The 14,583-nt window shown below is 50.3% G+C and overlaps 1 protein-coding gene across 1 annotated transcript in view; it reads right to left on the bottom strand.

Moving 5' to 3' along the window:
- Positions 1-14,583, bottom strand: part of LOC146863457 (ATP-dependent RNA helicase homolog DQX1-like) — a 322,272-nt gene that overhangs the window by 17,774 nt on the left and 289,915 nt on the right. The window contains exon 11 of the mRNA XM_085642888.1: positions 7,547-7,737. Within this exon, the coding sequence (XP_085499014.1) occupies positions 7,547-7,737 (191 nt within the window). The remainder of the gene's footprint in view (positions 1-7,546; positions 7,738-14,583) is intronic.

The raw sequence follows: 14,583 nt of genomic DNA, 5'->3' as shown, positions 1-14,583 counted from the left end.
CAAAGTAATTCTCATGGAGTGGAAATCTTTTTCTTCAGTCTCTTATCATACTTGGTGGGCATGGGTTTCATTTCTGTGTAGTGCTCATACGTCAGTTGATCATGCTCACCTTTCTCCGTCTGTATCTAATGATGTGTGGCGGACTCTAGATACATACATGCAAAGAGCCTCAGAGGGATTGGTGGCTCAATACCCTTTTGATGTGCCTGGTTAATGCGGTCGTTGTTGTTGGGTGAATCCTTTGGAAATCCTCTTCTCTTCTTTCATACTGTCTTGTCTTTCTTCTTCTTTTCTATCTTTTTTCTGTCTTTGCTCTCTTTCCTTTCTTTCCCTTCATCCCCAAGTTAATATATGATTATGATACTTTTGATAAGCACGTCTCCTGATTATCCATTGTTTCTTCCTTATTTAATGCATTCCTCTGATATTTCCAGATTAATGAACTTTGTAATGAAATTATTAGTGTTAATTCTCATCTTAACAGGTTGGATGTCTTTCAGCTGATATCATTTGTATCATTCTTGATTGTATACTATGCTTGTTCTTACTCCCTTAAAATAATAAATTCTTTTGAAATCAAAAATCCCATTATTGGAACGGCTTTATTAGATTTATGAGTGAACTACTGGAAATAGAGTTAAAAAAAACCAATCTGATTGCTTGATTGGGAATGGTAAACCCAGTCTTTTAGACGCTCATTCTAAAATAGCATGAAAACCTCCAATGTCATCTGGTGGCGAGTCTACTGGTCAGGGAGCACCTGGAGGGGAACCGTGCTAAGCAATCCCCCTGCTCTGGACCTACATTTTGATCTCCTTCCTCACAATCGTCATTAACGTAAGTGCCATTGGCGACTGAAGATCATAGAGCCCCTAGCGGAGGGGGTTGAGGTGGTTGCTGTAACCTTGGACTTGAAGAGATGGCAGTAGGTGGACCTGCCTGCAGAACTGACAGCTAGTGGTGGCAGTGAAGATTGCTTTGGCAAGTTTGTTTTTAAAGACTCTGGGAACCTTCTATAGCAGTCAGCCAACAAGGGTCTTAAATCTTTAACTAAAGCATGTGGAACTTGCAGGATCTCATCTTGGTATGGTACGCCTTGTTCATAAGGCTCATTCTTAAATCGGACTTACTTTGCGGCTTGTCATATGCCTGTGTACTGCTCGTCGTCCTGATATTTAAGATGTAGACAGGACCAGAGGGCCCTTCTTCACCAGAGTCCTCAATATCCAGTGGGTGGACTTTGTGATAGAAGCGACACATCTGACGTAAGTTCTGGCTGCAATGGCACAGATGTCCTTCGTGGTAATGTGATTTCTTGGGGTTGTGTTGACTGCCTCTTCATTGTCAGTACCATCATCAACAGAAATACCAATGGGATTGTCAACAGAGGGACTGCTGATGGTGAGTTGGCATTCACCACTGGGGTGGGCACCATCAACGGTGTTGTAGCGGACGATGTCTTCATTACCGATGTCAACGGGGGGTAACACGGATCTTTACCGACTGGGGTTTTGTCAACGGTTTCTATGTGGTTAATGATGGTACCACTGACTGCTTCACGGACGTCTTCGTAAGCTCTACAAGTACCTTTAATAATGCTGTTGGAGGCTCTAATCTTGGTCTGTGCCACAACGGCACCTAGTCCTTCTTGCCTCGATGAGGAGTCCTCTGATGATGAGGTTTGGTGTCTTGATGGCCCACTATCAGATATCTTCAACACCTTTTTAGGAGGCTTCTCTTTGCAGTGCCGCTTCGAAGTCTGGTCTGAGCCTCTCTTTTATTAGTCTTTTTCCAGTCTCTGAGCAATTCTCACTTTCATCTCTTGAAGCAGTTTTTTTTACTTTGATTTTTAAAACACAAATTATTAATCTATCATCTCCATTCTTCAAAGTCTGAAAGGAAAAGACACAACAGATCTTGCAATCGTTTATCTCATGATACACATGCGTGAATTTTCAACGACACAACATGTTTCGTGAACAACTGAACAGCATCTCAAAAGGGGTGCACATCAAAAAACTGAACTAAATTCAAGTCCCGTTGTGGCATTAAAAAGGGCTCTTGTGGAAATAAATGCTACAGCTATTTCAGATACCTCATCACAACAGATGATTTACATAAAGAAGGCGATAAAAAGCAGAAAGAGCCAACAACTAGAGTTTTACATTGCCCAACGCAAGTCCTTGCTGGACAAGGCACAGCACCAACAACAAATCCTCAGACAACTACGCTTGCCGTGGATCAGTTTGACTGGTGTCCCAACAACCTCATTAGGCAGATTTTGTGGATGATGCCAAGATGACATTAACGACCTCAAGAGGAAGGTCAAATGAGGTCAACTGCTACCACTCAACCTTCAAAACATGGATAGAGACTGCATGGGCTGGGGAGCAGCACCCTGTCCTGCTGCTGTGACAGACGATCGTCCCAAAGTGGCATCTTGCAGATGCTCATACCCAGCAGTTCAGAGTACCACACTCTCCTGTCCCAACCCGGTGCCCACTAGAGACTTGGGTCTGGTTGTTCCTAATCTTCTTCAGAATTCTGGGCAGGAGAGGCAGCACACGAAGACGTGCAGGAATCCGGAGGTCCACTCTAGGCATAATGTGTCTCTGAGAAAGAGCCGTCATTGTGCAATACATCTCAAAGGGGGCCCGAGTGCACACCTGTTTTTTCAATATTCCGCTTGTCACCAGTTTATACAGTTATAATCCTTAAGCGTGCAGCTGGTAACGCGGTCTGCCCAAGTACCGTATGCAAATAGAATTAATCTGAAAAGGGAGCGACGTTCCACTTCGCCGGACGCACAGCATGCTCTGTAATCAATACCACATAATACTTTATCCATATTTCATCAAAATGTATTCCATGTACTCCTTGTTTTCCTTTTTGATTCATTTTTTAATCCTGTCACATGTGGGGCATTTTATGTATATCAAAGTTTCTTCTGCAACAGGTATGCCAACGTTGTGACCAGCAAGGTCCAAGGGACTCCCCAACAGCCGGAGAATCATAGCAGGCCCCGAGCAAGCAGGGGAGCCCACTGAGGCAGTAGAAGCCCCTAAGAGGACCCACAGGCTGAAGGCACAGGAGTCGCAAGAGGACATCGAGCACCTCACCAAAAATGAAGGCCCACAGTGCAGAGGATGCAGTGAGGACGCTGATCTTGGAGTGAAGAGATGATGGAGGCTGGAGCTTTTGGTAGCTCGAAGATCTATGGAGTGCAGAGCCAACAATCCTTGGGAACGGCAAGTAGACAATGTGAACAGGGGTTTAGTCCCAGCGGTACTGGAATCAAACTTGCAGAGAGGCCAGGTCAAGCCTCAAGAGAGTTACAGAACCACCACCTGTGAAGCTGAACCTCTGGAAGTCCGTAGGATGACAGGAACAGCAGACCGGTCAGCTTCGTTGCGGTGGCTGCAGATGCAGGGGAGTGACTTCTTCACTCCAAGGGAGATTTCTTCAGGTGTCCTTAATGTCCAAAGGTCTGCTGAAGAACCTGGAAGAAGCACAGACGACGAAGAAGACTTGAAGCACAGTGAGACCAGGAGCAGCAGGAGTCTTCCTTGGTGCAGTCTTGGTTCCAGTCAAAGTCCAACGAAGTCCAAGTGTCCATACGATTGAAGAGTGTCGTAGTTTCAGGGTTGAATCTTGTCCCACGACGAATCTAAGGACCCACCCACAGGTAAGCTCTTAAGTACCCTAAGGAAAGGGTTGGAACAACTCGGGGGTGACACCCAGAGGGGCCCTTTTTCTAGTTTCACGACAAAGCAGGCGAGAAGGGCTCCCTGAACTGACTCAAACTGAAGTATGCAAGGAGGGCACCAATGTGCCCTTCAAAGCAGTCCGTTGGTGCTGGCAAGCGCCCCCAGCCCACTACTCTAAGTCCTGTATTGGAGGTGGTCACACCTCCCTGCAACAGGAAACCTATTGTTCTACCTTCCCCAGCAGGACAGCAGAATCGGGTCTGTGGTCGGCAGCAACACTAGCTTGGTAGCAGACCCTGAAAGTCTGATACAGGAGTACAGGAGGTGGTCCCCTTCGAAGCCCCCCCCAATACATGGGATCATACTCCCAACACAGGAATTGGTGTTGTGGTAGGATTCCAACACATTTGATACCAAACAAGACCGCGTTAGGTGCAGCCACTATATAGTTCGACATCTCATAGTGACTGATGTCCACTATATGTATTAAAATTGCTGACCACACTTACAAAGCCTGGAGCATCGCCTCCGGGGTTTATAGGGGTGTCCTGCTCATGCAGGGGCACCCTCACAATTATAATAGGGGTGACTTAAAGATTTAAAGTGTAATGACTCCAGACATAAGGAAAATTTTATCTGTCGTAAGTGGTGCAAGCACCAGCTTACACAGGCTGCAATGGCAGGCCTGTAGTAACAGTTTAAGTGGACTCCCATGGGTGGCACAATACATGCTGCAGCCCATGGGAGACCCCTGGTGTACCCATGCCAGGGTACCTTAGTAAAATATACTGGGGACTTATAAGAGTACAACAGTACCCAATTGTAGAGGTAACAAAGTACTTACCATGTCAGTTCAGGGGAGAAAGCACAGTTGCTGGGGTCCTGATTGGTAGGATCCCAGCAAACCAAGTCAAAAACACACTGACACCAGCAGAAAGTGGGGGTAAAAAGGAATGCGCTGTGGTCCTGATTTTTTCCCCCCAGGGCTGAATATGCTTTTTCATCGAAAAGGCGAGAGCCATCAAACAGCAGGTTCATTAAAGATGCTGGGACATCCTCCGAGAAACCTGTCGTCCTCTTCCAGGCATGGTACCCGAATGCCACACTTGTTCCCTTTGAACGAACAGTCGGTCGTGTCTGAGCCAGAGCGCATAAACTTTGCAGTTCCTATCCTGAATAGCCTGGTTTAGGGACGTCCATTGGTCGTCTGTCACAACTGTCAAAATCTGGCTCACCATGTACCATAGGGTTTATGAGAGGAAGCTGGCATTGGCAGATCTGAGAGCAAGGCTTTCAGACTAGAACACATACTTCCCAAATGTTTCGATGCATTCTGGCTCATGATCGGTGGAGTGGTGGGGAAGGCATTGGGATTAACCTACCTTGTGGCCACCTCCACCACTGAACCGTCTGGTGTGAGACGTTGAGTGAGAAAACCAGGGTCATCTGGTGCTGGTTGATGGCGCAGAGCAACCTGCCTATGAATTGGTAGTCAGGAACATGGTTTTGCTCAACTGCCCAAGAGGGTATCTGTGATGGCCCCATTAAATAGTATATAGAGGTTCTGTAGGCACTTTCCTGGCTGAAGAACCTCTGTCGGTCTTGACTTCCATAGTAGGGAGTTGTAGGTATAGCACTTCTGCTGCCCTCTGTACAATGACAGTGAGGGAGGCAGTTTCTTTGGTGGCAGGCCAGGGAGGAGAAACATGGTCAGGCCAGGGAGGAGAAACAAGATCAGGCCAGGGAGGAGAACCAAAGCCAGGGCCGGGAGGACAAACAAGGCCAGGGCCGGGAGGACTAACAAGGCCAGGGCCGGGAGGACTAACAAGGCCAGGGCCGGGAGGACTAACAAGGCCAGGGCCGGGAGGACTAACAAGGCCAGGGCCGGGAGGACTAACAAGGCCAGGGCCGGGAGGACTAACAAGGCCAGGGCCGGGAGGACTAACATGGCCAGGGCCGGGAGGACTAACATGGCCAGGGCCGGGAGGACTAACATGGCCAGGGCCGGGAGGACTAACATGGCCAGGGCCGGGAGGACTAACATGGCCAGGGCCGGGAGGACTAACAAGGCCAGGGCCGGGAGGAGAACCAAGGCCAGGGCCGGGAGGAGAACCAAGGCCAGGGCCGGGAGGACTAACAAGGCCAGGGCCGGGAGGACTAACAAGGCCAGGGCTGGGAGGACTAACAAGGCCAGGGCCGGGAGGACTAACCAAGGCCAGGGCCGGGAGGACTAACCAAGGCCAGGGCCGGGAGGAGAACCAAGGCCAGGGCCGGGAGGAGAACCAAGGCCAGGGCCGGGAGGAGAACCAAGGCCAGGGCCGGGAGGAGAACCAAGGCCAGGGCCGGGAGGAGAACCAAGGCCAGGGCCGGGAGGAGAACCAAGGCCAGGGCCGGGAGGAGAACCAAGGCCAGGGCCGGGAGGAGAACCAAGGCCAGGGCCGGGAGGAGAACCAAGGCCAGGGCCGGGAGGAGAACCAAGGCCAGGGCCGGGAGGAGAACCAAGGCCAGGGCCGGGAGGAGAACCAAGGCCAGGGCCGGGAGGAGAACCAAGGCCAGGGCCGGGAGGACAAACAAGGCCAGGGCCGGGAGAAGTATCCAGACCACTGGCATCTTGAAGCTCTTCATATCAGTAGTTTTTCATTATCAGTTTTCCTTATCATATTGGGAAACAAAATGATCCCCTATATTAAAATTGTCATTGTCCAAATCAGTGTCGAAAAGATTATGCAAACTCTGGGCCCTACCTCGTGATTAGGGCCGGGTTTCCGAATCATAAGGGTTGCCTGTGGCAACAACAGTTGTGGTGGATTCTGCTCCTAGTCGAAAAGCGCAACGAGCAGCAAATTCTCCCAGGGCATCGACCCAAAGGGAACCGAAGTTGGCACCAGGACCAGTGGTGCACCCGAAGCAGTTTGAGGGCAAAGATGGTGATGAGGACAGACTCACTGTGCCCCTGTGGATCCTTGGGGTCTGAGGGCAAGACAAAGGGAACTGGTAAAATGCTGAAAATGCACAGCTTAGCCTTACTAAAGGCCTCCGAAGGACCTGGGAATTCAGGGTACATGCTCTGGATCAGACACTGGATGGCACATTGGTGCCCTCTCCAGAGTTCAAGAATGGTGGGAAGGGGCCAATTCCCGCTTTGATTTCTTATGCTTTTTCTTGAACTCTCCCCAATAACTTCTAGCAAGACAATACCTGCAGTGGGCCAGACTTCAGGAAGGCCAACACAACCTTCATTTCGACTTTGACCAGACACAGGTATTTGCCGACATACACTTTCGCCACGCGGTTCCATATGGCCTTTGAATTCACCTGGCAGCAGTTGTCACAGGCCCTGGAATTGTGTTCCGTTCCCAGGTACCCGAGACACACTTCATGAGGGTCTATCACAAAAAACTGTTTGAAACAGCCCCTCCATGGCTTAAACCCAGCGTCTTAGGAGGTGGCATATTCCCTCACACAGTGGAAAAATATTTGAGAAAAGGATCTAAAAAGACCACAGAAAAACTCAGGATTGCGCCTTGGCGCATAAGGAAAGGAAACGGCATCAATGTGCATGGGTGGCGTTTATATGCGGCTGCACTCATCTCTTCTGGAGCAGAATCATGTTGGTGCGGAGCCACAAGACACCACCTGCTGGCATGCGGGGGTACTGCTCTAAATGTTCCTGGATCCAGTCTGATGCCTCCGAAGAGTTCATATGGTGATGAATCTGCAGTTAGAAGCATCAGAATGCAAATTTTATTGATTTACTTGCTATATTTTTCATTTAAGGTCCTGCAACATTAGGCAATTAGATGTGAAACAAACAAGAAGCACCCCCGTAAACTTCTTACATGTCGGGCTGGATCTCGGAGACCACATTGATGCAGTTGCCCTGGGAGATGGTGAATTCATGGTACAGCACCCAGGACGGCGGCCTTGGCAGCGGCTTCCGTGTCAAGTAGCAGGAAAAAGGATGCAGGTGAGCCACATGCTTGTGTGACAACATCAGGTAATTCCCCTGGCCATCCACATCTTGGGCAGCCTGCAGGCCAACAAAGAGGAAATACAGGGGTGAGTGTGAAAAATGTAAGTAGTGAACAGGTGTAGACAAGGGCAAATGATTTTGCATTTGGTGTAAATTCACACAAGATATTATGAATTCTCATATCCACTGACATACTCACACTGATATCCCCACGCCATGCTAAAGGTTCACTCACCTAAATATACAGTATGGCCCTTTTACCATACACTGATCTCAGTAAGTGTTAACCCTGTTGTGGACTGGTCCAGCTCAAAAACATCCTTGGAATTTCCGATCCCCAATACTTCAGCTCCAAACCTCTTCCTCAATTTGCCTCTCATTAAAGAGTCAAGGAGTGATGGCACCACCACTCCACTGAACTGCCTGGCAAGAAATACACAGGAGCTTCTGAAGAAACATCAGCTGGGGGTTGATGTGAATGAGAGATTAGTGGCAAAAAGATCTCTCAACAATCTCACTTTTGGTACTATTTGGTGGCCAGTTACATGGGAATGGTTTGCACACTACATGAACCAGAAGCTCGCTCTTTCCCATTCATACATAAGAAGCTCTCACAGTAAGTATGCTTGCTTAAGTCTCTGCATCATTTGATTCAGAGGTGAATTCGGGTGTCAATGGCTTACAATCTGAAGGGGTATCTGGTATTGTTTAATGGTGGGCGGTAAACTCTGCTCCTCCAGTGGAGTTTGCAGAGTTTTACCCGCTCTTCCTGGAGAGCATGGCAGAGATTTATCTTGCATGCAGCTCCCCAAAGCAAAGTTGGCGAGTGAGAAAATTGAGTACTAGACCACCTCCTGGTAAGGCTTCTCAACGTGGGCAGTTGCGGCAGGACGCTACAGATCGTGCCGAGAAAGCTGCCCCTCAAGTGGAAAATCTACTTGAGTTACAGAAAGAAGCAGCAACCTCTGGTGTGCAGTTCGAGCTGATTTTATGGCACGGGACGAGCTCCCAGCACTGAAAATAAGTGCAACATGCCGAACTCCGCCACTCTGGGAAATCCGCGGAATGTCGTGGAGTTTTTAGGTCACTCCGCTGAGTTCCGCGGAGTGAAGGTCCATGAGTTCCACCCACCCCTAGTATTGTTCCAAATTCAGTAGCATGGGTTGCACAGGCCTATTAAAAAGCAACACAAAAAGATGGACGGAATGTTGAACATTGCTAAACATTCACCCTCGTCACAGATCTGAGATTAAGCCATGGTTATTTTGCTCACCGCACCATCCAGTTTGGACCTAGCCATATGCAAATCAAACTGGGGTGGCGTAGTGAGCAAAAGAATGATGGATTGAACCCAGATCTGTGACTGGGGGTGAAAGTTTGCTTTGTTCAGCATTCCATCCATCATTTGTTCCTTTTTTAATCAAAAAGCAGGTATGTGATATATAATTTCTAGAGCATCTCTGAATGACATCTTACAGGTAGGTCTGTTGGCTACAACAGGATCCATTTCAGCTGGGACAGACATAGGCAATACCGACCGATTTCTTACACTTTCCAGCAGCTTGTGTCTCAATGCTGCAGGGAGTTTGCAGAGTATCCGAGACATTTTGTTATCTGTTGTGAGAAGTGGAGTGTTCCTCACTGATGTCAGACATAGAAGACTCAGCGCCTCTCATGGACATGAAGCCTGAGTGAGCTCTTAAAGGAGGTGTCTCAGTTCCGTGTATTCCTGCAACTGTCTGGTTACCTCTTTTTCCAGATTTCCTGGGACTGGAAAGATTGAGGATTGGCTGGTATTTGCTCAGAATACATTTTTCTTCGGGAGAGGTGTCATGATGGCACAAGTCACAGGAACATGGACTCCTCAGTGTGTAACCGCAACCTTTATCATGCTTGTGAGATCTGCGATAGGAGGAAATGCTTCATGCGTGCGGAAGGATTTCACTCCATTCATACCAACCACTTGCAAGGACACAAAGTGATTCAATTACAGCTGCTTCCAGGTGCTCATGCAGTGCGTGTGGTTAGAAGGCTACGGGCTGTAGTTTGTCCTACATGGACGTGTTGGGTGAGGATTTTGAGATAGAAAGAAGTGCTTTGAATATAGTGTGGCTAACTGGTGGCTGCGCATGGACATGACCTGCTGCACAGCAGTGTAAGAATATATGTAGCGTGTACATGGGCACCTACACACTATTGTTTCTTTTTCATATGTGTGCAGGAACTGAGCTCCAGTATTTACCTATTCAAGCAATGCAAAGGTTCTACCAGCTTATGACTTCTTGAAGGGAAAGATGGTTGAAACAGTTGCCATCCTGAAACGTAGAGATCTTAGCCAATCATAGATGAGAAATTTATTCTGGAGCACGGTTGCTCTGGTTTCATGGACTGCTATAAGTAAAATGCACATTACCTTGATGGTGACATGGTAAACCATCAGCTGCCCATGGGAGTAGTTTAGCACCAGGGAGGTGCAACTCTGAATAGGAAGGCGGAGTATCAAGCTGGTGGCTGCATTAGGATTTGTCTAGAAGTTGTGAATCAGGTAGTAAACGGGACAGAGCCCGGTCGATACATGGACAGCTTACTGGACCTGCTGCTGTATTGGGGAGGCATAGTGAACTAATACAATTGCCGAGAATCAGACAATTTGGTGAAGTGGGGAAGCCAATCCCAGATTTTCTGGTTTCACATTGTACAATTTAGCAATTAGATGGGTATCTCTTTCACCCTTTTGATTTACCTAAAAAGTTAATGCATTCTCTTTCATTCTTGGCACATGAGGTTAGAGCGTGGGAGACAAACCAAAGCTACATGACGGCTCGGCTCATTTTGGGCTTGAAGAGCCAAGAGAACTTGTGCTAAGCTGGAGCCAGGCCTCTGGAGCTTGAGCCCTCAGTGGCTCGCCCACCCCGGGACGAAGACATAGGAAGGATAGGACTTGATCACCATCAAACTGTGCAGGGGTAGTACTAACACCACAGTCCAGATCTCCTCGTTTCAAGATTCACGACTTGCTCACTACATAATATTGTATTGGTGGATTACGAGAGTGGGTGTTCTCTCCCCAATGGGTAAAATCACATGATTGTTGGGTAATGATCTGGTTTTCGAATCACAAACTTACTACCAGTTTTTAGTAGGATTTAAGTTTTTCCTTTCCCTGTTAAATAAAAGGACCACATAAATATGTTCAGAAAGTGATTACACAAGAATGCACAATTTTTCACAAGGGGAGGACGAGATTAATAAAACAAAAATGCCTTTGTGTTACAGGGCTCCCATCTTGCTCATGACAAACCAACCACACCCTGAGTTCACAACCAGCATCTTAGGCAAAGTAGTAAAGCTAAGCTTAAACGCAAGGTCTCCTAGATCCATGGCTACAACATTCCTACGGTGCCATGTCTAGTAGGGGCGGTAGGGGGTTTGTGTCTGCCAACCTCAGTTCATTGCAGGACTCGCAGGGGGGGTAAGGGCTTGTGTCTGCCAACCTCAGTTCATTGCAGGTCTCGCAGGGGGGGTGGGGGCTTGTGTCTGCCAACCTCAGTTCATTGCAGGTCTAGCAGGGGCGGTAGGGGGTTTGTGTCTGCCAACCTCAGTTCATTGCAGGTCTCGCAAGGGGGGGTGGGGCTTGTGTCTGCCAACCTCAGTTCATTGCAGGTCTCGCAAGGGGGGGTGGGGCTTGTGTCTGCCAACCTCAGTTCATTGCATGTCTAGCAGGGGCGGTAGGGGGTTTGTGTCTGCCAACCTCAGTTCATTGCAGGTCTCGCAGGGGCGGTAGGGGGTGTGCGTCTGCCAACCTCAGTTCATTGCAGGTCTCGCAAGGGGGGGTAGGAGGTTTGTGTCTGCCAACCTCAGTTCATTGCAGGTCTCGCAGGGGGTTTGTGTCTGCCAACCTCAGTTCATTGCAGGTCTCGCAGGGGGGGTGGGGGCTTGTGTCTGCCAACCTCAGTTCATTGCAGGTCTCGCAAGGGGGGGTAGGGGGTTTGTGTCTGCCAACCTCAGTTCATTGCAGGTCTAGCAGGGGCGGTAGGGGGTTTGTGTCTGCCAACCTCAGTTCATTGCATGTCTAGCAGGGGCGGTAGGGGGTTTGTGTCTGCCAACCTCAGTTCATTGCAGGTCTCGCAGGGGGGGTGGGGGCTTGTGTCTGCCAACCTCAGTTCATTGCAGGTCTCGCAAGGGGGGGTAGGGGGCTTGTGTCTGCCAACCTCAGTTCATTGCAGGTCTCGCAGGGGCGGTAGGGGGCTTGTGTCTGCCAACCTCAGTTCATTGCAGGTCTCGCAGGGGGGGTGGGGTTTGTGTCTGCCAACCTCAGTTCATTGCATGTCTAGCAGGGGCGGTAGGGGGTTTGTGTCTGCCAACCTCAGTTCATTGCAGGTCTAGCAGGGGCGGTAGGGGGTTTGTGTCTGCCAACCTCAATTCATTGCAGGTCTCTCAGGGGCGGCAGGGGGTTTGTGTCTGCCAACCTCAGTTCATTGCAGGTCTCGCAGGGGCGGTAGGGGGCTTATGTCTGCCAACCTCAGTTCATTGCATGTCTAGCAGGGGCGGTAGGGGGTTTGTGTCTGCCAACCTCAGATCATTGCAGGTCTCGCAGGGGGGGTGGGGGCTTGTGTCTGCCAAACTCAGTTCATTGCAGGTCTCGCAGGGGCGGTAGGGGGCTTGTGTCTGCCAACCTCAGTTCATTTCAGGTCTCGCAGGGGCGGTAGGGGGCTTGTGTCTGCCAACCTCAGTTCATTGCAGGTCTCGCAGGGGCGGCAGGGGGTTTGTGTCTGCCAACCTCAGTTCTTTGCAGGTCTCGCAGGGGCGGTAGGGGGCTTGTGTCTGCCAACCTCAGTTCATTGCAGGTCTCGCAAGGGGGGTGGGGGCTTGTGTCTGCCAACCTCAGTTCATTGCAGGTCTCGCAAGGGGGGGTGGGGGCTTGTGTCTGCCAACCTCAGTTCATTGCAGGTCTCGCAAGGGGGGGTGGGGGCTTGTGTCTGCCAACCTCAGTTCATTGCAGGTCTCGCAGGGGGGGTGGGGGCTTGTGTCTGCCAACCTCAGTTCATTGCAGGTCTCGCAGGGGGGGGGGGGGTGGGGGCTTGTGTCTGCCAACCTCAGTTCATTGCAGGTCTCGCAAGGGGGGGTGGGGGCTTGTGTCTGCCAACCTCAGTTCATTGCAGGTCTCGCAAGGGGGGGTGGGGGCTTGTGTCTGCCAACCTCAGTTCATTGCAGGTCTAGCAGGGGGGGTGGGGGCTTGTGTCTGCCAACCTCAGTTCATTGCAGGTCTCGCAGGGGCGGTAGGGGGCTTGTGTCTGCCAACCTCAGTTCATTGCAGGTCTCGCAGGGGCGGCAGGGGGTTTGTGTCTGCCAACCGCAGTTCATTGCAGGTCTCGCAGGGGCGGTAGGGGGCTTGTGTCTGCCAACCTCAGTTCATTGCAGGTCTCGCAGGGGCGGCAGGGGGCTTGTGTCTGCCAACCTCAGTTCATTGCAGGTCTCGCAAGGGGGGGGGGGGGCTGGGGGCTTGTGTCTGCCAACCTCAGTTCATTGCAGGTCTCGCAGGGGCGGTAGGGGGCTTGTGTCTGCCAACCTCAGTTCATTGCAGGTCTCGCAGGGGGGTGGGGGCTTGTGTCTGCCAACCTCAGTTCATTGCAGGTCTCGCAGGGGCGGTAGGGGGCTTGTGTCTGCCAACCTCAGTTCATTGCAGGTCTCGCAGGGGGGGTGGGGGCTTGTGTCTGCCAACCTCAGTTCATTGCAGGTCTCGCAGGGGCGGTAGGGGGCTTGTGTCTGCCAACCTCAGTTCATTGCAGGTCTCGCAGGGGCGGTAGGGGGCTTGTGTCTGCCAACCTCAGTTCATTGCAGGTCTCGCAAGGGGGGGTGGGGGCTTGTGTCTGCCAACCTCAGTTCATTGCAGGTCTCGCCGGGGGGGGGGGGGGGGTAGGGCTTGTGTCTGCCAACCTCAGTTCATTGCAGGTCTCGCAGGGGGGGGTGGGGCTTGTGTCTGCCAACCTCCGTTAATGGCACATCTTGTAGGGGGGTCTTTTGCAAGGATTTCTGTTTAGCTCTATCAACCTTAAGAGAACCGGTTTCTAAGCTCTTGTGATGTTTACAGATAAAAGACACTAAGCAGAAGTAGGTTATCCGGCCTAATATTCCATTTAATTTCAATTAAATAATTAAGTGACTTCCTTTGCACACTTGACTTGCCAAATGTAGCGATAGCAAGCAAGGAGAGGTAGAGGGCCCCTGTGCATCGGCTCAAAGTGACAGCACGAGGACAGTGAGGACTAATTTAAGATCCCACTGCGGCATCACAAAGGATTGGGGTGGAAACCTGTGTCAACCCCTTTATTACCACATCACAACAGGTGATTCAAACCAGGACAGCTAGTCCCACAGACGCAAGAGGGCTGCAAGAGCCAACTAATAATCTTTGATCGCGTCCATTGCAGGTCTGTACTGGGCCACGGATAAAACAAATCAACAAGATATCCAAGAGCTTGGCTTGTAACTGGTCCGTGTTGGCACTGGGTCAAGGCCCTCCACTTCACACAGAAGTGAGACTTCTGGGATTTCTTGAGATGTTTGGCAACATATAGCTTCGCTTTACGTTCCCACATAGCCTTTGGATTCATGAAGGCACACTTCACAACAATCCACAAATTTGTCTAAACACCCAGTGTAGATCTACTTTGCCGAGGGAAGCCTGGCAGCAAGGGTGGCATCCGCAACCTTGGGAGGGAAACTGAATGCAGTCAGCTGCTGCTGCTCAATCTCCGCACACGGAGGTCTGCACTGTGCACGCTCGAGTACAGACCCCTCCTGCTGATACGACAGGAGCTTCAACCGAAGCGGTAGCTTGATCAGATGACAGATGCTCAAGCCCAGTATTTCTGGGTACCACACTCTCCTGGCCCAATCAGC

This window comes from Triturus cristatus, chromosome 2_2, assembly GCF_964204655.1.
Source record: "Triturus cristatus chromosome 2_2, aTriCri1.1, whole genome shotgun sequence".
NCBI classification, from domain to species: domain Eukaryota; kingdom Metazoa; phylum Chordata; class Amphibia; order Caudata; family Salamandridae; genus Triturus; species Triturus cristatus.
This window is presented reverse-complemented; position numbering and strand designations above follow the sequence as displayed.